Here is a 22,428-nt window from a genome sequence, read left to right as displayed (position 1 = left end):
GTATAAAGCAATTTGTTGATAACATTTTAATTTATGTATTAATATCCTTATCACATGTTTATGTTGACCCAGGTATAATCAGAACAGCGGGAACAGTTTGATTTTTTCCATGATTTACCAAATTTGTTTTTACTTTCACATCTCTGCACCAAAAATAAACTTTGCATAAAGTATTTATAAGAAGCGAGAATATAATTCTTGTGGTTTTTTTCCACATCCAAGGTTCATATTTCCAACAAGTATAATAACAACATAAGATACAGAATTGATATTGAACCTCGCTTAACGCATCCTTATCTTTATACCTCCGGGCCATAAAACGCCGATCATAAAAAGGGTCTACTTTAATGATAATTATAGGAGATCGAATAATAATAATACTGATAAGGCACGCTAAATAGCCCGAGGGATCAATTACATCAAAATGTTATAAATATAGAACATAGCACAACAAGGCCACAGTGAGACTGACCTAACTGAAGAGACCAATTGAGTGCTAAATCAAGGGAAATATACCACATGGACACAAAGATGTTGTCGATTCTTGTGATTTGTGCATTCATAGCAGTGAATAATGCACGATTAATACCATGTAAGTTTTATTATGTTGCCTTGGCTGCAATTTCTTTACGTATTTTAAATATCGAGTATATAGACGCACTATAAATCTAATGCATAGTCTAAAAAGCCAAAGCGGTTTTACCATGTAACAGCTGTATTTGGCAATCGAAACAATCTTTAAAGGAAAATTCGTATTGCATGATTTTTGGTTCGGCAAGATCCTAATGATTTCAGATATGAGTTTTCTTTTTGATAAACTCAATAATTTTAGAAGTTTTTAAAATTTAAATTGAATGCACTTTCAGCAAAAATAATACTCAACAACAGAGTGTTTAGGAAAGTGGTGTGATATTTGTGCTTTTACTTATTTTTAAAATGCATTAAACATTTTCGCTTTGAAAAATGGTAGTATCTCTTGTGGCTGCTAGTACAGAGCTTTGCTTCATATGAAGATATGAAAACTTTTTTTTTAAAAAAAGAAAGTTTTTTCATATACGCAATCACTAATATTAATGGAAATACTGAGTTTGTACAACATGCAATATTTCCAATTAAGCAAAGCCTAAGAAGTTTTCACAGCTTAATTAACTTACATCTTGATTATCTTGATTAACTTACCACAAAACACTACCATATTGTGACAAGCTAAGAGGGATATTCAAATACTGAATTACCTGTTTTGTGTAACGCAATCTTTCCGCTTAAGCCAAGCCTACAAAATTTTTACATCTTCATAGAAAAGGTACCATTGAATACCTTTTTACAAAACAGTGCCCTTTTTTCACGTCAAGTAGGATTAACATAAAACTCTTTTTTCAGCAAATATTCAAATACTGAATTACCTGGAGGGAATGAAAGTGCCATACTTTGAAGCAGTTGCGTTGCACAGACCCATGATGATGGACTATTCATTCAATAAGTAAGTTCATGCGTTTGTATTTTATACAATTATAAGTCTATTCCAAGAAAGGTCAGTTTCCCGACATACAGAGGAGTGATTATGATTAATCTTAGTAGAGCTACAAGTAACCACTTGTATATATAAAATTTGTATTACTAGGAACAAGTCAGCAGATACAAGATAATACGCTTTCGAGTATATATTCCAGAAAGCGGTGCATCTTTTATAATTGTATATGAAAATTGATCAAAGCAGCGTCACGCTTACCCTTTCAGTAATAAGGGAAACCTACCTTTTAAAAGCATATTCATCAAGTATCTGGTAAAATATCAGGAGGTTAGGAGATGCTATTTTTCAAATACCGTACACATTGAACAGCGTCGATCATAACAGACTTGAATTCAACTCTAAATTTCAGAGATAGCAATTAATATTGTGGGAACTTCACATAATAAAAGTGTTTTTTAGTGAACTCCTGGGGTAAAAATTCCTATGTCTAAACTTTGCAGTGACAGTATACGGTTTAGAACTCGTAATCGACAAGGAACGACAAGTTCAGTCGATATGAGCTTTAACGTTTGCTAAAAACAGCACATAGAAAATTGTTCATTGTCCTCTGTCGCCATCTCGCGTTTTAAATAATATCTCGTTAAAGTTCGAAGAGGTCATTCTTATCCAAATTTAGGTTTCTCCCGATCTTTGCCAAATAAAAATCATGGATGAGCTACTGATGACTATTTACTCAATAAATTAATCATTCTTTTGGTCTTTTCAATGACTACCAAGTACATGTTTCTCTAATTTAGTTTATATTGATTCATTCATTTCATTTATATTCATTTTTTTGGTCATTTTTTTCTTACCATTTCCAACACTTCAAGTTTCTACGTTTAGAAAATGATTTTTCCGTCTTTTTTTAAAACGGGGATAACTCTAGTCGAAAGTTATAGTTTGTGTTAGCTGTTAAGCTTTGTGTTGTTCATCAATCTTGTTATTTTCATTTCAGCACAGTGCTTAAGAAATTATCACGAACCGATCACTCAGGAGATGTAGTGCTGCGAGAAGACGCCATGGATGTGCACCTATACATGTCCGAGGGCTTTATCACTGGAGACATGAAAGCACAATTCTCTCACACGTAAGTATAGAATATGGTTGTAGTTGGAGTCAAATCAAAATTTACTGGATTCAATAAACTTTTTAATAAAATGGAAGGTGCTGCTACTAAACTAAGAGCAATTAAATGTACTATAAGTAAGAAGCAAATGTCAATCACATCATTTGCGATTACGATCACCATTGCTGTCGGGAAGCAATAATTACTAAAAATTTAAACATAGTTCACAAAACTAAATTTTTACAAGCTATGTGAATGTATGACTTATATGAAGATTAAATGTTCATATTTAAACTCGGAGGTTTCTTGAAAATCGATACGATTTAGAATTTAATAATAAATAAAGAATTTTTCAATTGCTGGTTCGAACCGAAAAATATTCCTCTGATAAAAATTTGTTGTTATTTAAGATTATAGCGTTTGTGTAAGTTATTTATCAAGTTTATAATTACTTTAGTTATTCTCTACTTTGTCCTTAATAAGTTTTGACCATATTTTTCTTGACAGGGACGATGCAGAGTTCGGTTACGGAATGGAAGGAAATTTCACGCTCCATGGATATAATTCTACCCTGAACTTGACCGTTCTTCTGCCAAGTATGTGTTCAATGCTTTGTACAAGTGCTTGATGGTTTTGATATACAACCACGCATGGGCATTTTCGTAACACACGTTTCGCTGAATACCTTGACAAAATTTGTTACTAACAACGTGTTCCAGTGGGCGGCTGGTATATATTCTATGCATTGGCCTATATGTATTGCACGTCTTGCTGAGTAACTTGTTACAAAAATCGTTACTAGCAGTGTGCGTACATATGTTTGAGTGGGCGACTGGCGCAGGGTGCTTGCTGTAATGCTGTTGAAATTAAAAGCCTAACTTTTCCAAAAGTGGTTTCTGTAATCGCTGGTCTGTTACATGTTTATACCTTATCCACATCGAAAGTACATTTTTTGAAAGAAAATCAACTATAATTATTAAATTGCATAATTTGCTGTCTATAACGTATTTATTTTTCACTTTTGTTTCTTGGCTTTTTATTATTAAACGTGGCGCATAAAATAACTGATAATAACTCACTGAAAAAAAAAAGATATTTTCCACAAGAGCAAGGAGTCACAAGTGTCTTTGGAAGGGCCACGGAAGTTTGAAAACCACTTTCGTCGAAAATTATAAGCAGTACATAACATTTATATCGAATTCCTAATGCAAATAATTCTCTTATTTAAACAGAATTCGGTGGCGGTGACAAATCTCCCATCGTCATGACTCATTGCAAAGCACAATACCATCAACTGAGTATGGATTTGGACACTAAGAACATCAGAGACCCTCTGGACAAGATTGCAATGGACCATTGGCTGAGCAAAGCACTGCACGAAACATTAGCAGACTTGTACTGTATTGCGCTAAGGGGGTAAGTAGATAGTAATTGAAGTACTTATAGGGCAGTCCAACTACGCAATCCAATTTTATAATTGAGTTTGTACATTTGGAAGAGTTCTAGGTACACAAATGGTTCCCATTCGACCATCCTCACTTTTTAATACAGTCCTACGCATATTTTATTTCATTGTTCGATTGGGACCTCAAATTTTCCAAAATTTCGCACAATATATTCTAATTATAGCGCATCTGCTGATTATAAGTTCATTTAAATAAAATTTGCTGAGCGATATGGCAATTTAGTAATTGCCGCAAAACATTTATAATTATAGTCGATGAAACGAAGTACTGTCGCAGTATCGCATTAATTTTTCCAACTACGCGATTTAACTCGATTCATTTTTATTCAGGGAGATTGCAAAAGGAACCGATTCCCTTATAGTTCAAGGATTGAAAGGACAATTATTTCTCGCAGCATTTACCCAGCAGTAAAATTTCTCGGAGCCCAATAACTTTTAAGACTCAACTTTAACTCTACATCGGGAATTTATGTCTGTTTGTTTTTCAGCCCTTTCATTATTCTACTAACAGCAATAAATGCTCATTTGTCTTGAGTTTCACGTGAACTTAGTTTTCGAGGGAAGTTTTTGTAGCAAAGTTCTAAGAGAAAAAGAATTATTGACAGTAATACTATAAGAGACTATACAAAAATATAGTAAACCGAATACAGCGAGATTACTGACAGCCCTGAAGCATCCCGTGTCTAAAATCTAAATGGTAATGATAGAAGCTAATACACAGAAAATTTCCCGCAGCGCAGTTTTTTGCAGTGGGTCTACTTCTGACTGATAAGAGTTATTTCTTGAAGCACCTCAAGTTTAAATGATAATGATAGCAGCTAATACGTACATAAGAAATTTCCCGCAACGCATAATTTTGCAGGAACTGTTATCTGATTGATGAAAGTTATTTCAACTGATTAGGTCCAACAGCGATATTTAAGACAGTCTTGAAGCATCTCAAGTCTGAATGATAATAATAGCAGCTGATACACATAGAATTTCCCAAAACGTATCATTTTGCTGGAAATGGATTCCAATTGATACCAGTTATTTTACTGAGTAGGTTAAAGTAAAGGCAAGTACGGGGCCCTGCTATGAACCCAACCAATACGCTACCCATGTAATATGATCATGTTCAGGCAATAAAGGCTTTACTGGTCAAATAGGAATTATGATCATTTTGAAGTTATTTCACTTGTTACTAAAACCAGAAACATACCACATATTTTCTAAAAATATAACTGCAAAGATATCAATTAATATCAATCGTCAGTCATAGATGAAATTAAAATTACAGACAAAAGCCTGCAGAAATGAATTGCGAATTTCATTAGGAAATTGCGCTGATATTCGAAAAGTACATATAAAAAAGGGACGCTCAAGAAGTGTGTGTACCAATATGGAGGACACTAATTGGTGCTCCCGAAGTATGCGAATCAAGATGGCGGACATCAGAACGTAACATGGGTAACAGGTTAAGGTTAGGCCATAATTCTTTTCCAATTTTCCTTATTTTAGTCCTATTATCAGTTCGAAGACTAGCCAAGAGTCTCCCGTAGTATTTATACTTAAAATTATGGACTAACCCTAACCTAGTACACATATTACATTCCGATGTCCACCATCTTGGTTCGCATACTTCGGGAGCCCCCACTAATTTTGTGCGCCTTCTTCACATGGAGTTGGAAACTGTAAATGAAGTGGGACCTATGGGCGGGGGTATATCCAGTTGGCTCACACAGACTGTCCCCGAACTCGTAATAGAACTAAGATAAAGAAAAGTGGAATAAAATTATGGCCTAACCCTAACCTGGTACACAGACTACGGAAGTACCAAAAAAAAAATAGATTACGCCCAAAAATTGTTAGCAATTTTTAGTTTCTCAACCAGTCCGAACAAAACAGAAGCAAGCTAAATCATTAGAGATTCTGAAGAGCCCAAAGATGATATAGCGTAATTATTTAAGCTGTAGTAATATTCTTGTGTGGCATATGGCTGCTGTCTCAAAAGCTAACCTAAAAACCTCGAATGGCGCGGTTCAATTCCATGAGTTATTTAGAATATTTTAAATTGAAAAAGTGTGTAAAAACCTGTACCTGCCGGTGAACGACTCAGCTGTGTTGACCCCGCTTATTACACATCACGTGTCCAATCGTAAGCTCCCAACTTACCCAGGTTTGAAATAAGTTGGGTAGGCAATACCGAGTCGGGATGACAACTAATATTAATGTATGCTTGTATGAAGTGTGAAGGAGCTTTATGTAGAAATAGCTTTAATTCAAAATTGGTGTTTTTCGATGATAGTTAAAGCTGCAGGTTTAAACTGAACACGATATGCCGTCAGATGTAAATCTGTACATACGGGACTTAAAGTTTAGTGAATCTACAATCACTGAAAACCAAATAATGTTTACTGAAGTGAAATCTAATTTCAGGACGTGTCGAACCAATCATATACACGTAGGATCCATTCAGAAGTATTGTTTCCGGCACTTAAAATGTCGAAGCGTTCACGTAATACACACGAAACACTCTGTACACTGTGTTTGCTTGGAACTTTCGCGTGTCGTTGGAGTATAAGTATATATGATTATTGAGTTGCAGTTTGGTGAGAGAATAAACTCTCTTTTACTGTCACGTTTTTGTCTTTCTTAAAACCTTGTAAAAATATGACTTTTGACTAAAAATTTCGATATATTTCAATATGAGACTGCTTTCTTATTTTATTACTTACCTTTTTGATGATCATGATAAATAAGATACTTTAATAAGCTACTATGATTTACCAATATACCTATTACCAAGTAAAACTATTATTTCCAGTCTTAGGTGAGTTTGATGTCATCATATTATGATAAATCGAGGAAACAGTTACTAAGAGTGGGAGCAGTTAAACTGCATGCCTTGCTTGTCAGTGATATTATCCTAAATACCTAATGATTTATGTGGTTTCGCATACTTTGTGACTTTATTTAATGATATGAATTGGTAAAAAAGCAGGGTGCTTCCCTATTTCATGACGTCAATCTGCGAAAATTATGTCGCCGCAAAAGTGTCAACGAGAGATTAGTCTATACTTAACATATTGAGAAAATGGTGTTGAGAAATGGACAGTAAGAAACGTGTTGACTTCTTTTTTAATTAGTAGTTTGTTAGTTTTGCGAAGTCGTCAAAACAGATGGATATATAGTCTCTAATAGCCATTTAAATGGCATTCAAAGAGGACCTTTTCGATCAATTTAGCGTAGCAAGAGAAGACGTGTGTTGACAGTGATATGCAAATTACATATGAGATATGTACTTGAAAATTACTCAAGCATGTGGTGAAATTCACATGTATTCTCAGTAAAGAGTAAGTTTATTTAAACGAGGAGAATACATTGGTCAGTGAAGTATTTACGCTTTAAAGGAGTGGTTTCCAAAGTTGATTGACCAGGGGTGAAAATTAGAAGCGGAAAGATATTTGCGGGTCGGGAGAGAAAGCGCACGCAGGGGCGCGACTCGTATGTAATCCTAATACCGGTACGTATAATTAAGATACTTGTAAAATTTAAATGTTGCGGATGCCTAAACTGTGGTAATGAAGTAACAATTGGCGGTATCTAAGACGCAAAATTAAAAACATAGAGTGTTAAAAAGCTCGGCGGGCCATAATAAATCGTTATGCGAGATGTAACTTGCCCACGGGCTGTGGTTTGGGAACCACGACTTTAAATAAATAAACTAAGTACTGAAATCAAATAACATGTTGTCCACTGCGAAACTGTTGGTAGATAGTTGAAACTAACTTGAAACTAAACAATTCTTGCCTTTTTATTCTACGAGGTTTAAGATTTTTGCTGCACACGAACACAAACGTATTTCTTCAACGTTTCCCTTGAACTGGCAAAAATACTTTTGTGTTAGTGTGGAGCAAGACTGTTGAATAACATAGAACATAGCGCAAATTGATCAATTAGTGCAGTGATTCACAACATTTTTGTTAATTTGCCAACTCCGCCTATTTCGGAACTCTACTTTCCTCCCTTGCTATGCATGAAACAACAGTATTTGTTTGTAATGCGCTATAGTTCAGGGTTGGGCACGGTTTTTTCAACACGGGCCAAATATTTTGCCTACATAAACTGGCGGGCCATGTGAGTGGGGATCAAAAAGTTTCATTTTATGAACAATATTTACAATGTAACAAGAGCAAACGCGGAAAACCCTAAGCCTCTACTAAACCTAATCGCAATCTAAACAAATTCCTTGGGCTATTTTTTGTCCAAAATATCGAAATTTGGTTTTATATCGGTTGTGACAGCACCAGGCGGGCCAGATTGAATTATCCAATGGGACGGATTTGCCCCGCGGGCCCTCGTTTGCCCATGTCAGCGCTAGTAGCAATCTCTTTTTAGTACAGTTTAGTTAGTTTATTATGTGTTTATGATAAGTATTATAGTAATATTAAATGACAAAAAATTATTAGTAATACTGCAGTTGGGAAACTTTGCACTAATGCAAAGTCGTGGAGGAAAGCTTCGTAACTAGTCTCGTGTAATCTCAACTGATAGCTGTATTTGTATTTTATTAAGATTTAAATAAAAAACATAATTTCAAGGATGGATCTTGCAACACGAAACGTTATTTTATTTGTTTCAATGATGTATATCATACAGGATGCGATAGGTAAGATGTATTACATAGTATAATGCCATTGCCGTACAAGATGGAAGATAATGGCTTCTTCAAGTGCTGGCTTGATTTACATAAACTCATGACCAATGTGTGACGCAGAAAGCAATAAATGAATAAAAATGTAGCATTTCGTGCACAATTCATGCTAGAAAACGATATTTGTTATTAATATAAACGATAAATTTTATCTACAAATATGTTGCTTTTTAATATTCCCACTAGGTATTCAATACCAATATCCATTTATAGCCACTGACAAGTAGTAAGCTATCACGATATATTATGTTATAGCCTACGATATTAAAGGAAGACTTATTTAAGTAGTGGGTTTATTATGAGCGTATCATGTCTAAATAGTTAATAGAAAACGATATTTTTCTGTTTACCTATGCGAATTGGCTTATTACTAATCCCGTTAGGTATCCCACATACATTGGCAATCAGGCTGTAATCGTAGTAAGCTGTTAAGCTTTTATTGTCTATAGCCGAAATATATGACATCCCTTTTGAAGTGATGTACACGGGGTTCAATAAAATAGTTTTTAACGTATGGCGATACACATAGATCAGAATAACTCTCTCATCTCCGTGATTTCTCTTTACAGCAATGAGGTCAATCACCAGGCAATTCAACCCGCCACCGAAAGTTGGTGACGTCATTACAATACGAGGCATCGCGTCAGCAAAGTCAGTCGCTTTCATCCGGTTACACAGCCCGGTGGGGAGCTGCGATACAGAGTACTTTCATAGACGAAGTACTGGACAGCGTGGATTGACTTGTAACCCATTGGTTCTGAAATTACTGACAAGAAAACAAAAGGTACATTTTACATATTTTCAAACATGTAAAATTTGACCTTTTTGAAACTTACCTTCACTTCGAACAAGTACATACAGACATACTAGAGAGACTACATTTTTAGAGCAATATTTTTATTGCTTAACCAATTTACCACTTCCAGGAATAGTGTCAGATTTAAAGTTATAGTTATAATAACTAGAACTTGGTTTCTATTAAGTCTAAAAACCGATTAATGAACTTTAGTTTTATATTAAATCAACAGTTCATCAGATTTTTTGCTTTTCTTTTATTTAAGTTTCCCTTATTTTAAATTTCGAGCAACGGTAGTTATGGATTTGATAAATGAAATAAATCCCTAAAGTACAAAATCTCAATTTTCAATGTAATCGCTTCTAAAGTTAAAGCAAAATGATTTCTTTTTAGATACATTATCAGAAGAAAGGGATGTTCTCGGGAAATAGAGACGTTCATATTTTTTCCAAATTACATTCAGAACTTCGGAATGGTCTCCCGTACATATTGAATATTACTGGTGCGTATGGAAGTATTCCAGTGATATGTTGTAAATATTTGGTATATGCTCGCCCTTCTTACTGGAATATATGAGTTGATTATTTGAGACTTACACTTTCTTAGTAAGTCACGTAAGTGTGCGGCCCAGTCACAGCACTCAACCCAATGTCCAGTCAAAGCCTATATATGTACGTTTAACTAACTATTTAGACTATTTTAAGAAAATGCAGAAATTTCTCTAGTTGGACATAGTAAGTAATTCAGTTCGGATATGGGTATTGAAAATGAACTTTAATAATAGTCCAAAGGATATCTGAATTCCCAAACTTTTTATACATTCGACACATTTAGGTTCTGTAATTAAAAGATGATGCATCAGAAACAAAATTTGACTTTATCAAAATTAAATTAAAAGCTGATTTTTTTTGTAATATATGGGCATTTCTCGACTTAACATTTCAATTTGACATCATTTCGGATGTTGTAATGAGCATATGATTTTGAAATTCATACTTTAAAAGGTACTCCCGTAGTTTGTGTATCAGGTTAGGGTAAGGCCATAATGTTATTTCAATTTTCCGTATTTCAGTTATATTACGAGTTCGGGGACTGTCTGTGTTAGCCAAGTGAGTATACCCCCTGCCCATAGGTTTCAGTCCCTTTACACAACTTGATGTAACGTAGACGAACAAAATTAGTTACCTCCATATTGGTATACACACTTCTGGAGGGCCCCCCAGAATGCAACAATTTTTGCAATTGCCACTATTCATTGCGATAAAGACACTTTACTTAATCAAGCCTTTTATTTCAGTAACTGAAAGAGGTTATGACGTCAAGTTTAATAATGATGAAATAATCAACTTTGAGAATCCTGATACACGGAGTGTTGAAATGATAAGAGCATACTCAGGCAATTACAAAGAAATTACATTGGACAGAGGATACACTATACCATGTAAGTATTAATATTGTAATTTTGTCGCTCCAGAAGTATGTATACCATTACGGAGGTAACTGATGTTGTTCGCCTACTTTACATCAAGTTGTGTGTAAAGGGACTGAAAACTATGGGCAGGGGTATATTCACTTGGTTAACACAGACAGTCCCGAAACTCGTAAAAGAACTAGAATAAGAAAAATCGGGATAAAATTATGGCCTAACCCTTAACTGCTACACCTACTAGGGCAGTACCTAATTTTTCGTAAACCAGCTCTTTCAAGGTGTACGAGCCACTCGAAGTACATATCAAACATATTGCATGCTAGACAGATTATCTTTATAGGCTTAGAAGGCTTTCTAAATTTCACGAATTTCAAACACAGGGCGCATTTATTTTCAGTTATACAAATTATGACCAATTGGAAAAAAGAATCGACTTAATTTATCAACGTCAAATACCGTCAAAAACATATTTTAAAACATACGCACATTATTCAATGATATACGTGTTCTCGTTTTTGCCCACATAAACGATCATGATGTGACTGAACGTACGATACCACCAGTCGTGCTTCTCTCCCAGCGTTTGTGTCAACAGACTCGATAATTTTATTTCAAGTTTTGGAACATAGGTAGCTAGAAATCTATATATTATGAAATGCATTTATACTTCACGGCGCACTCGAACATATCTTGCGGGGCACATACTGGGAACCGCTAATCGTACCAACGATATATCAACAATTGGTATTGACAGAATATCTCGATATACGGAGTAGTCTACTAGATTATAGTGTATCACACTGCAGGTCGTTTCTCCTTGTCTACTTCAGAACCGTGAGTGTTCGCCACAAAGATGCTTGAACGAGATAAATATTAAAGTGATACATAGGAACAACATAATTTCTGTCCGCGAAATAGTAATTTAGTCGCTTAGGTCAGTTAATAGTCATTCATTTTCAACACCATTACAGTGGATGGAAATACTGGGTCACTGTTCCAATGTTCAATAATCTTTTATATATGTTAATTCACAACACATATGAATAGAAGTACCCACGACACACAAGCAATAAAATTACACAAGCAATGCCTTACTTGCATGAAACTTTGCGATACCTTGAATGTCCTAAATAATTCTTGCTTGTAATGCTTATGGTTTGACACGGTGGTTCCCAACCTTTCTAGAGGCTCTTAGTACTCGTGGCCCACCTTGTACATCATTCCAGTGATACCCATTGTGTTATTATAATTGGTAGAACCCATTATGTTCAAACAATTCATGTCCAACAAAATAAAAACACCCCGTGAAATAACCTCATCAAGCTATGTAATTATGGAAAACGGGGAGTTTTTTGCGACCAGCATTTTGGCCCCCTCCAACTTCTCTGTGGCCCACTTGAGGACTGCGGTCCTCTGGTTAGAAACCGCTGGTCTAACAAAGTCCGTTAGCCCAATATGAAGATCGGTGGTGCGGGGTCACGCTGAAATCAAGGTTATACCGCATTAAAGAGACGAGACACAAATAGACATTAATATTACGACTTTCAGTATTTATCAACCAGGTTTGTTGTTTTCATTCAGAAAAATGTTCTAGTATTTTTCCTTCATTTATTACATATGTGAATGCCAAAATAATATAAGGTATTGATAAATTAGATTTGCAATTTTAAACAACTTTAAGACTATATGGACACCCTGTATACATAGGTGTGTGGGTATTAATAATTTTCTGGTACTTTATTAATGTACAGTTAACGTTCCAAACTGTGGTATTCGGAGTCTAAGTGCTGAAGAATCTTTGCATCAGAGAATTATGAATGGAAAAGATGCCAAACCTGGAGCTTATCCGTGGCAGGTATACGTCTGTGTTGTAACTTGAAAATTATTTATGAAAAAGAGATTCAGTGTATTTTGCATATAGAATACAATCTTCGTAGAATTTTCGGCGCCCCGGAAATATTCCTACCAAAATGACGCACAACCTGAACAATCTTATCCTGGTACACATGATATGTTTAGATTGTGCGCCATCTTGGTACGAATACTTCGGAAGCACCGAATTTTCTGTACTTCCTAAGTATGCGAACCAATATGGCGGACACCGGAACGTAGTATGTGTACTAGGTTAGGGTTAGGCGATAATTTTATTCCAATTTTCCTTATTTTAGTTTCTATTACGAGTTCAGGGACTAGACAAGTGACTCCCGTAGTATTTGTACCTGAAATTATGGCCTAACCCCAACCTGGTACACATACTACATTCCGGTGTCCGCCATCTTGGTTCACATACTTCGGGAGTACCCGATCTGATAACCATCAAGTCTTTCAAATAAGCAAAGTCTCCCATTGGGCGCCTTATTGCCTAGAGAGTTGATTGAAGAAAAAGAAAAATCAGAAAAGGAAAAATCATACACACATGTGCAGTTCGTTAAATCACGCAAAACAGTCCAAGAACAGACTAGCGGTTAGCGTTAGACTAAAAAATATTGAAATCGCAGATTACACGTCACTGGGTCAAATCAAATGACCCCCACTTCACCCATGATGTAATAAACCGGAACCGGAAGGATTACGGACCAGACAAATGAAACTAACTCCTCGCATAAAGTGAGGTATTAGTGGCTGCTTCTACCGGGCCTTGTTCAGTGCCAAAAGCGTCGTATTAAAAAAATAAAATTTTAATAATGATTTAAAAATAAAATATCTCAAGTATATTCCTTTCAAAATCATATAATATATATTTTGACGATAGAGTCGAGTATTTTTCCAAATGAAACAAATTTTCGAATCGCCGTATTAACGTTGACAATTTTGATTGAACAGAGTCTAATCAAAAAGAATATTCATCAACTTACCATTTTATCCGTGTAGAAGATTCGTAAATTTCTACCTCAACTATTATTAACATAGCGTTGAACTCGTAATTGTGTAATGATTTGGATGGACACTATCATAAACAACAAGAGAGCTATGCTCAAATATATGGATACGTAGCGCCACCCAGTGGCAATAGTTTTGATGACGTCATAGCGGAAAAAAAAAGTAATAGCCTTCTGGAGAAAAATTTTATCTTTAACCACTGAAAATATCAAAGCAATTAGTCCAGTATTCGAAGAGAAAAGCGATTTTTGGAAAATGGAGACGGGGACAAATAACAATAACAATAACAACAAAATTTTAAAACGATCGTTATGGCCACTAAACGTGTCCAATAAAGCTAGACAATCTCCAAAAAATCAGTCTCCCGATATGCACGTGCTTGCCTTCACTCTTCATAAAGGAGAAAGTGTCATAAGGAGATAATGCCGTTTTGGATATATCAAGCAAGAATTGTGCTATTTTCCCTCCCATATCCATATTTTTTGTTTACCCTCCCGCAAATGCGACGCGAGCCACAGATAATGAAGCAGCGGGCCGCATGTGGCCCGCGGGCTTGGGTTTGGACCACCTTGGTCGAACCAATGAGAATATCCATATTTTATCATGTATAAAAGAACAATCCTATCACAACTAATATAAACATAGCGTTTAAGTCGTAATTGTGTAATAAATTGGATAGATAAATGATAAACTAAAAGCTCAACACTCTACAAATAATCAGTCTCCTGATATGCACCTGCTTGTCTAGAGACTTGTTCAAGGCAAATCACACACAAACACAAGCGCAGCTTGTTGAAACACGCGAAACGATTCAGGGAGAAGATCGGGTTTGGTTTGTATACAATTGTAAGAATAGCTGTCCCGAACCTTCGGACACTGTCAGAGCACGTGTGGCCCCCCAGCTTCCTTTGGAAAGGGTTTACTCTTAGCGCTCCAAGGCGAAGTACTTCTCCACTACTGGGCGAGTCTCCGTGGCAATTGGTTCGCTGTAGCTTTTTTGATAACGTACATAGGCAAGATTTCAATAATTCATAAACTAACTAAGCTACCATTTATGGTGACTGGCATTCATTACAGGATTTATAGAATTGTGTGCCTAGTTGAATATTTGAATAGGACTTTTAGTTAAGAACAACAAATTTTATTCTTGATTCATCATTGGGCCATGTCTGAACCGATACTAAACTTCAATATCAATGAAAACTTATCAATATCGAGACGTATAGGCCGTACCCGGATTTGAAAAAAGGGAAGACGTAATGAAATAAAAAGATCGCAGTTCGTATAATGTATCGGCTGCTTGTTCAAGAACTTGTTCATAGCGAAAGTTGGATCGCATATTGGTTCTCTTTTTCTTTTTGGTATGAAATAAACGTGTTTGACTTTTGACACATTACCACATTTGCCGAAGTAAAACTAGAGAATATGTCACTATTTTCAAAAATGGATTTTTCTCGATCTTCTGTCATTATCTACCAGAGCCATCTTATGAACTGGGTTTTGAAGCTGTGCCTGTTTTAGTTTTAATATCAGGCAATGCCTTGTGTCCATTTCAAGGATTGGCTATCCAGTGGTTCCGAAACCGCGTCCAGGGGCCAATTACGGCCCGCGTAACGATTTAATAAGGCCCGACAAACTTGAGAGACATGATTTAAAATACTTCATGTTTTTTTGTGTTCTAGATACCGCCAATGTTACGCTATTATCACAGTGTAAGCACTTTTATAATATTAATAATTGAGTATTAATTATACATACCGGTGCCGGTATTGGCCCATTGCGTGCGCCCCTGGCCCGCGGATACCCTTCTTCTAATTTTACCCGTGGTCAATGGACGTTGGGGACCACTAATCTGAAATTTAAAATAATTCTCAAAACCTAAAAAAGTGACATAATTTTTTTTTGCTTCGGCGAATTATAATCGTTGATAAGTCGATTATTGATAAAATATATACAGAGTACATATACACTTTTAGTTTTGATTTGATTTCCAGGTACTCATCAAAAAGCTTTCATTTCTTCAGAAGATATTAATTTAAGTATTGTTTGCATTTTTCAACAACCCACAGAATGACAAGGAGATCAATCCAAGAAATTAGGTGCAAAATTGCTATTTGCAATGTTTGTATGCAGACAATACCTGCATTTTACTACTTATCCATACTTTGTTTGATTGAAAAAATGAAAGATCTATAATGAGTACCTGAAAAGCAAATCAATATTAAAAGTGTATACTTACTTTTGAGACACCATGTCTAATGACTCAAACGCCCTGTTATTTCAGGTGTCAATAAGAAACAAGAACCTTGTCTCAAGTTCACAATGCTATCATTTTTGTGGGGGAACACTGATTAGTAGTTGTTGGGTTGTCACTGCTGCTCATTGCGTGATGGCCCTTAGGTAAGTGCATTTTACGTCACGAAATTTTGTGGTTATCGGTTGCAGAATTGATAATTGACTGATTCGAGACCGAATTATTAAAAGATATGTTTTAGAGATTTTGAACCAGCCTGGCGGTGCGATAGCGCAGCGATTAAAACGTTGAACTCGACTTCGTTGACGTTGCAGATAACACATCCAGGGCCCCCTTGACCTTTCACCTTACCCAGGATGTAATAAATTGGGTTCCAATACTTCCATATCGTGAGATATCAGTGGCTGCCTATATGAAGCCTTGTTCAGAGCGGAAGGTGTAAAAAAATACGTAACGCAAAAGGGTCAAAGGTCGAAAAGATGCAAGAATCCCTTGGGTTTGCATTTTGTACACTCAACAGGTGGAATACTCATATGAGATATTGTATTCTGTGTCTACCAGAAAAAAAGTTTCCAAACACCTAAAGTAACCAACCGACGGGGAAAATGGGATTTGCTTGACACGAAAAAAATACCCCTGCTTACGAAAGACCCCAGATACGAAATTTTCAAGTTACGAAAATAATTTCGTACCGCCCGTAGTTTCCATTTGGTATTTCTCTGTTCTTTCTTCTTATCATGTGTACGTTTTCTATTTTAATGCAGTAATCTATTACTAACATGTATTTGTTTCGGATTACTGTTTAAAATTTATACAACTTTATGTCCAAGTTTTGTGGGGGCTCAGAACGTATTAGAACATTCAGGCAAAAAGCGTCCTTCCTTATACGGAACGGTTTTTTAAACGAATTACATTTGTAAATAGAGGTTCTACTTTATATTGCTTACAGATTACAATTGTATTTACAGCATGCCCGAAATACAATTACTAAGTAATCAGCTTTTAGTATAAAAATTGCGATTGTGTTTGATTTCTAAGTCATTGAATATATTTGTTCTCCAGTAAATACAAAGAAAATTACGAGATACTCGTCGGTGATTATTATAATGGAGACGCTCCTGCTTTTGGGAATCTGGAAGATGAACAGGTAATTTGAACTTACGAAATAAAAAGAAGTCCGGAAGATGTTTAGCATATACACGACAACATATTTACAAAGTGAAATTTACGAATGGCGCGTGAATGGTGCTTTGTTGCTTGAATCTTCAAATGAAAACAAAAATATGAATACTCCCGTGGTGTGTGTATCAGGTTAGGATTAGGTCATAATTTTATTTCGATTTTTGCTTATTTTAGCTCTTTTACGAGTTCGAGGACTGTCTGTGTTTGTCAAGTGAAAATACACATACCAATTGCCCACAGGTTTCAGTCACTTTACATAAAAAATGATGCAAAGTAGGCAAACAAAATTAGTTAGCTCCATATTGGTACACACACTTTTTGAACGCCTAAATATGACCTGCGAGTCCAACCCTTACCCGACCTGTCAATGACAAAACGTTATATACCTTGTTGATAACCAAATTTTTAAGAATCGATTCCAATGCGTCGGAATCGATTCTAGTCGATTCCACGAAGAATCGATTCCGTAGTCGATTCCGCCATCCCTACCTGTCATACAACACAAGGTATAAGGGTTAAAGGGAAATAATCCAATTCGTTTTTAATTATGCAGTAACTGTAGTTGGATGAAATTGACAATCCAGCGAACACCGTTTACGCCAATTTATTCTTAAAAATGTTCTGATTTTAGTATATTTCCCGTTTCATACTACTGGTATATTTTACAGACTTTTAATATAGAAGCAGTATACGTTCATTCAGAATTCAAATATGATCATGTATGGAGGAACGATATATCTTTGATAAAACTCAAATCAACTAATGGACAATGTGCCGTGTTCAGGTATTTACCAAAACTCCATTTACTAACAAGTCGCATAGATATCAATACAGTGTCTTCGAGACTATAATGACTAATTTTTATTGGTATTACCGACGCATATTCTGAGTTCCTTGGATATATGAGTGCTTGGAATTTGAACTTGAATTTTCAGCATGAAGGGAGGCCGTCGGTAATCTATTAATATTTTTAGTTTTCGCAAAGTCCTTTGGGACCAAAATGTTTCATTCAATTTTTTTTTATTTCACCTCAATATATGGTCGGACTTTTGATTGTGTATGGTAGCATTCTCGTCACGCTTGACCACATATATATCTTTTCTGCAAACTCGGTGCTTAGCTAAAGCCTCACCGGCGGCATGGGGCTACCTTCCTATCCATATATTTGAGCATTTCTCTCGTGTTTTCAGCAAGTACGTTATCCCGGCCTGTTTACCAGAACCCACTGATGAAGCGTTTCCAACGAACACTAATTGTCATATAACAGGATGGGGTGCACAGAATTATACAGATAGAGATAGTAAGTTATCTTATATAGAGTGTACCAGGGTATTGTGTACTGAACTGCAAATGCTTTCTCCTTGCTTACTTTCTATCTTGGATCCGTATGTGTCAGTTACCAAAAAGATGCTTGAACGAGATAGTATTATAAAGATAAATCGGAATATCATAATCTCTTTTCACGAAATAGTGGGTTTATTAATATTATTTTTATTATATATTTGTATTTTCGTTTCCAGAGTAGTTTCTCTTATAGAGAAATCTTGGTTCAAAATTATGGTCTTGGTTCAAAATTATATTAATGATGTTTTATTGTAGGATGGTCCAAACCCAGGCCCACATGAAATCCGCAGCGCCATAATTTATGGCGTGATCCAAAAATCGTATTTGATATTGTTTCGTCATGAAATTACTCATAAATTTTTTTTGACATACTGTTACATCACTAATGTCACTGAATTGACATTAGTGTTATGGCTAGCTGAGGCAACTAGCGAAGTTAAATGATAGTGTTTGTTTTGTATTGCACTGTTTACCGATTCTTAACACTATTGTGGCCCGCGAAAAATGCAAATATTAGTTTGTGGCCCTCGGAGCCGACAACCTTGGATCACCCTGATTTATTGCTTTTCACCCATCCATCGTTTGGGAATGTGGGCGTAGTGTTTCTTTCAAGTCATGCAATCTTCAGTACAATCATAAATAGTGTAGCTAGTCATTATTTCATATCAGCTGTTGGTAAACCTGCATCTTTTTAAGAATGAAGAACAGGTTTGATTATTTCGCTTAATTTGTTCTGTTACGTGCATTTTCAAGGTTGACATTTCTAACTAACCGCTAGAGGTCGCACCTCAACCCGGAACTAGTAGGGATAGGTATGCGTCATGTAAAGCTAGCTATATATGTAGATCTATGTATATGAAGTGCGCGGTAAGATATTGCATACACATTCCAAAAAATGACAAAAACTTACAAGGCATACACAAGCGTCTCAACTCGTTGTAATAAACTTCAATTTATTCCAGGATGTCATGATCACCCACCAATACTTCAATACGGACTGGTGAGACTCAGAGACTACACCGAATGCAGTTTGCTACATGGAAATGTACCTGACACTGATGAAAAATTTATTTCTGATGGAATGCTGTGCGCAGGAGTAAGTTTATCTTCTTGAAATTCTCACCAGGGATTATCAGTATCTCATATTATATTAACGCTTAACGCTAGTAATACAGACAGTGTGGTCTCAAACTAGCTACGGATCCGATTTCTTTAACTACGAGTTATTTAAAAATATAACCCAGCATTGTCAACTATTTGTCTCCTAATTATTCTAAGATGGAAAATCACAGACTTCGTCATTGGTAAAACTTGATATAAATTTAATACAGTCACAAAAGCGTTTTTTTTTTTTCAATTTACATTCACGTGGAATAGCCTACATAACATAAATACCATTAAATAAGCTACAATAAAGTCAATTAATTGATAAATTTCTCATCTTAGAACAAAGGCGTTGATAGTTGCCAAGGTGACAGCGGTGGACCGCTAGTCTGTCAGAAGAAATCAAACAAACAACCGTTTGTATTGACGGGCGTTACGAGTTGGGGTCTTGGATGTGGCGATCTCGTGAAGCCTGGAGTCTACACGAATATTTCAAAATATATAGACTGGATAATAGATGCGAGATACGGCGTATTTTAATTGCTTAATGCTGACATGGGAAGCTCACGGCCCATCTGAAGCTGCCACAACCAAACTAAAATCAAATTTTGATGTTTAGCTAAACAATAACTAAATGAATTTTTGGAGATTGCGATTAAATCTAGTTTTGGCACGAGGCCAATTGTTTTCCACTTTAGTTTTTGTACCACTGCGAATAATGTTGATAAAATGTAAATATTTGAGTCACATTTACATGGGCCGCCAGTCTAGGTGGGCAAAATTTTTGGCCCCTGGTCCAAAAACGTTGCTCACCCCTGGTTTAATTTAAAACGTGGCTAGTTTTTAGCATTGTAAATGGGAGTGTCAATGCTGCTGTTTAAGGAACACAAATTCTCATTATTCTTCAACCACAGGACCTCACCCTTTCAAATTGCCTGCATATAATGATGTCTCCTTTGCCATTAGATATATATATATATATATTGCATTGCCATAATTTCTCTGAATCTCGATGTCCATTTATTCCACCCAAAATCTTGGCAACTTCAAACTCATGCCGTCATAGTCATAAGGATGCCCAATCTCGCTACGATTCTTCTCTGCAATACGAGGACAACGGTAACATTATCATCCGTGTCATAAATTTTCAGTTCCCTATTGTTTTGTAATAGGAATTTAAAGTAGATTGCCGAACTAAATGTTTCTTAATAACCATACTTGAACTTTTATTTTTACATTTTATAAGTGCGCCTTGTTAGTAAAATGGGGCAAGGAAGGAAAGTATTAGAATAGGTTGGGGACCACTGATGTAATGTAATGGGTGGACCACATTGGGTCATTTTCGAAATCTTAGAACTTTCTGTATACTGGACTCTGCTTGGCTTGAACAATGTTGTGCAAAAATAGAAGACACCTTAAAAAAACTACCAATGGTTCATGGGAAATGTCATAGGTAGCTGATTTTGTAATTATAATGACTTGAAAAAATCCAATTCAGCATTTACAGGTACATACAACACCACAAAAAAGCTGTGTGATTTCAATAGCTCTGAATATTCTAGTGGGTTTCGTGACCACAATAAAAATTAAAGGCCGTGGTAGATGCCCTGAAGGCCGCCCAGCAACTAGATGGTCGCTTGTCACTTTTTTAACAGCAGATGAGTCTGCTCGATTTTAGCTATAATAATAAAATAAATAGAATGCGTAACATACAATTGTTGTGATTTTTGGTAATAAGATTCACATTTTAAAAAAACATCAGCTTGTTTGCATACGCAATGAATTTAATCCGAAATAAATAAATAAAAAGTGTTGGGCGGCATATCAATCAATTCGTTTATTAATCCAGACCCTTAAGGATTATTTAAGAAACAAATATAAATAGGCAGGGTAAGTATGACAGTGCCATAAAATATAGTAATATTAAATAAAATAAAGAAAAAGACTTTGTGTACCAATTAATTCAATCCATTTGGCATATTGTGTCAGACGCTCTAAGACCCACGTCAGGACTTTATAAAAACAAAAATGACAATAGGTAACGCTCGTATGTTAGGTACCTTAAAATAAGTAATATCAAACGTTTAATTTAATCCAACCATTTATGACTTCAGACCCTTAGGACTTATATAAAAACACAAATAAAAACATGTATCATGGAATACAGTAATATCAGATTACAATAGAGCCTGTGAGTACATGTTTCCATTCGAAAACGGTATGTTTAATGAATACGGCCGAGATATTGTTTGTCAGAATGATACAAAGGACGGTCTATTCATTTGCTCACTCTCGACGGGCATTTGTACTAGTGTAAAATCGTTTTAAAGGGCAGTAAATTCAATCAATTAGTTCAGATATGAGGTTCGCTAGAATATTCCAGTTGTAAGGTAGCTACCGGCCATCACATTTTATTCCGTTGGCCAAATAGTTAGTACGCTTTCATCGTACTATATTTCTAAACCCGAAGATTTAAAGGTCTCAGTACAGACCAATTTCGTACCAGTTTCAGCTGAAGGTTACTCCAGTAGTATGTGTACCAGGTTAGGTTTAGACGAAAATTAAATTCCTATATTCCCTATTTTAGTTTTATTACGAGTTTGGGGACAATGTTAGCCAAGAAATATACCCAATGCCCATATGTTTCAGTCATTTCATACAACTTGGTGTAAAAGCAGGCGAACGAAATTACTTACCTC

General features: G+C 35.7%; 2 protein-coding genes across 2 annotated transcripts; both read left to right on the top strand.

The window, feature by feature from the left end:
• Positions 1-433: 433 nt before the first annotated feature.
• On the top strand, positions 434-4,578 carry LOC120348030 (uncharacterized). Its single transcript, XM_039418140.2, has 6 exons — positions 434-592; positions 1,381-1,480; positions 2,469-2,600; positions 3,087-3,175; positions 3,812-3,995; positions 4,375-4,578. The coding sequence occupies exons 1-6, from the start codon at positions 520-522 to the stop codon at positions 4,454-4,456; spliced, it is 660 nt and encodes a 219-aa protein (XP_039274074.1). The 5' UTR covers positions 434-519; the 3' UTR covers positions 4,457-4,578.
• A 3,968-nt stretch (positions 4,579-8,546) lies between these two features.
• LOC120347639 (chymotrypsinogen A-like) lies at positions 8,547-20,958 on the top strand. The gene is made up of 11 exons (XM_039417686.2): positions 8,547-8,695; positions 9,310-9,524; positions 9,930-10,038; positions 10,834-10,977; positions 12,717-12,820; positions 16,130-16,245; positions 17,162-17,246; positions 17,950-18,065; positions 18,472-18,581; positions 19,588-19,721; positions 20,072-20,958. Exons 1-11 carry the CDS (start codon positions 8,629-8,631, stop codon positions 20,267-20,269), a joined length of 1,398 nt encoding a protein of 465 aa, XP_039273620.2. The 5' UTR covers positions 8,547-8,628; the 3' UTR covers positions 20,270-20,958.
• Positions 20,959-22,428: the final 1,470 nt, after the last annotated feature.

This window comes from Styela clava, chromosome 11 (assembly GCF_964204865.1).
Source record: "Styela clava chromosome 11, kaStyClav1.hap1.2, whole genome shotgun sequence".
In the NCBI taxonomy this organism is placed as follows: domain Eukaryota; kingdom Metazoa; phylum Chordata; class Ascidiacea; order Stolidobranchia; family Styelidae; genus Styela; species Styela clava.
Note: the sequence above shows the minus strand (reverse complement) of the source record. Positions and strands in the feature narration are given on the sequence as shown.

What these genes read in the sequence shown, in the direction of transcription:
- LOC120348030 (XM_039418140.2), top strand. Translation starts at nt 520, where the DNA reads ATGGACACAAAGATGTTGTCGATTCTTGTGATTTGTGCATTCATAGCA. An exon ending in CTTGACCGTTCTTCTGCCAA is followed by an intron (nt 3,176 to 3,811) that starts GTATGTGTTCAA and finishes TTATTTAAACAG; the next exon opens with AATTCGGTGGCGGTGACAAA. An exon ending in TACTGTATTGCGCTAAGGGG is followed by an intron (nt 3,996 to 4,374) that starts GTAAGTAGATAG and finishes ATTTTTATTCAG; the next exon opens with GGAGATTGCAAAAGGAACCG.
- LOC120347639 (XM_039417686.2), top strand. Translation starts at nt 8,629, where the DNA reads ATGGATCTTGCAACACGAAACGTTATTTTATTTGTTTCAATGATGTAT. An exon ending in TACTGACAAGAAAACAAAAG is followed by an intron (nt 9,525 to 9,929) that starts GTACATTTTACA and finishes ATTTCTTTTTAG; the next exon opens with ATACATTATCAGAAGAAAGG. An exon ending in CTGGAGCTTATCCGTGGCAG is followed by an intron (nt 12,821 to 16,129) that starts GTATACGTCTGT and finishes CTGTTATTTCAG; the next exon opens with GTGTCAATAAGAAACAAGAA.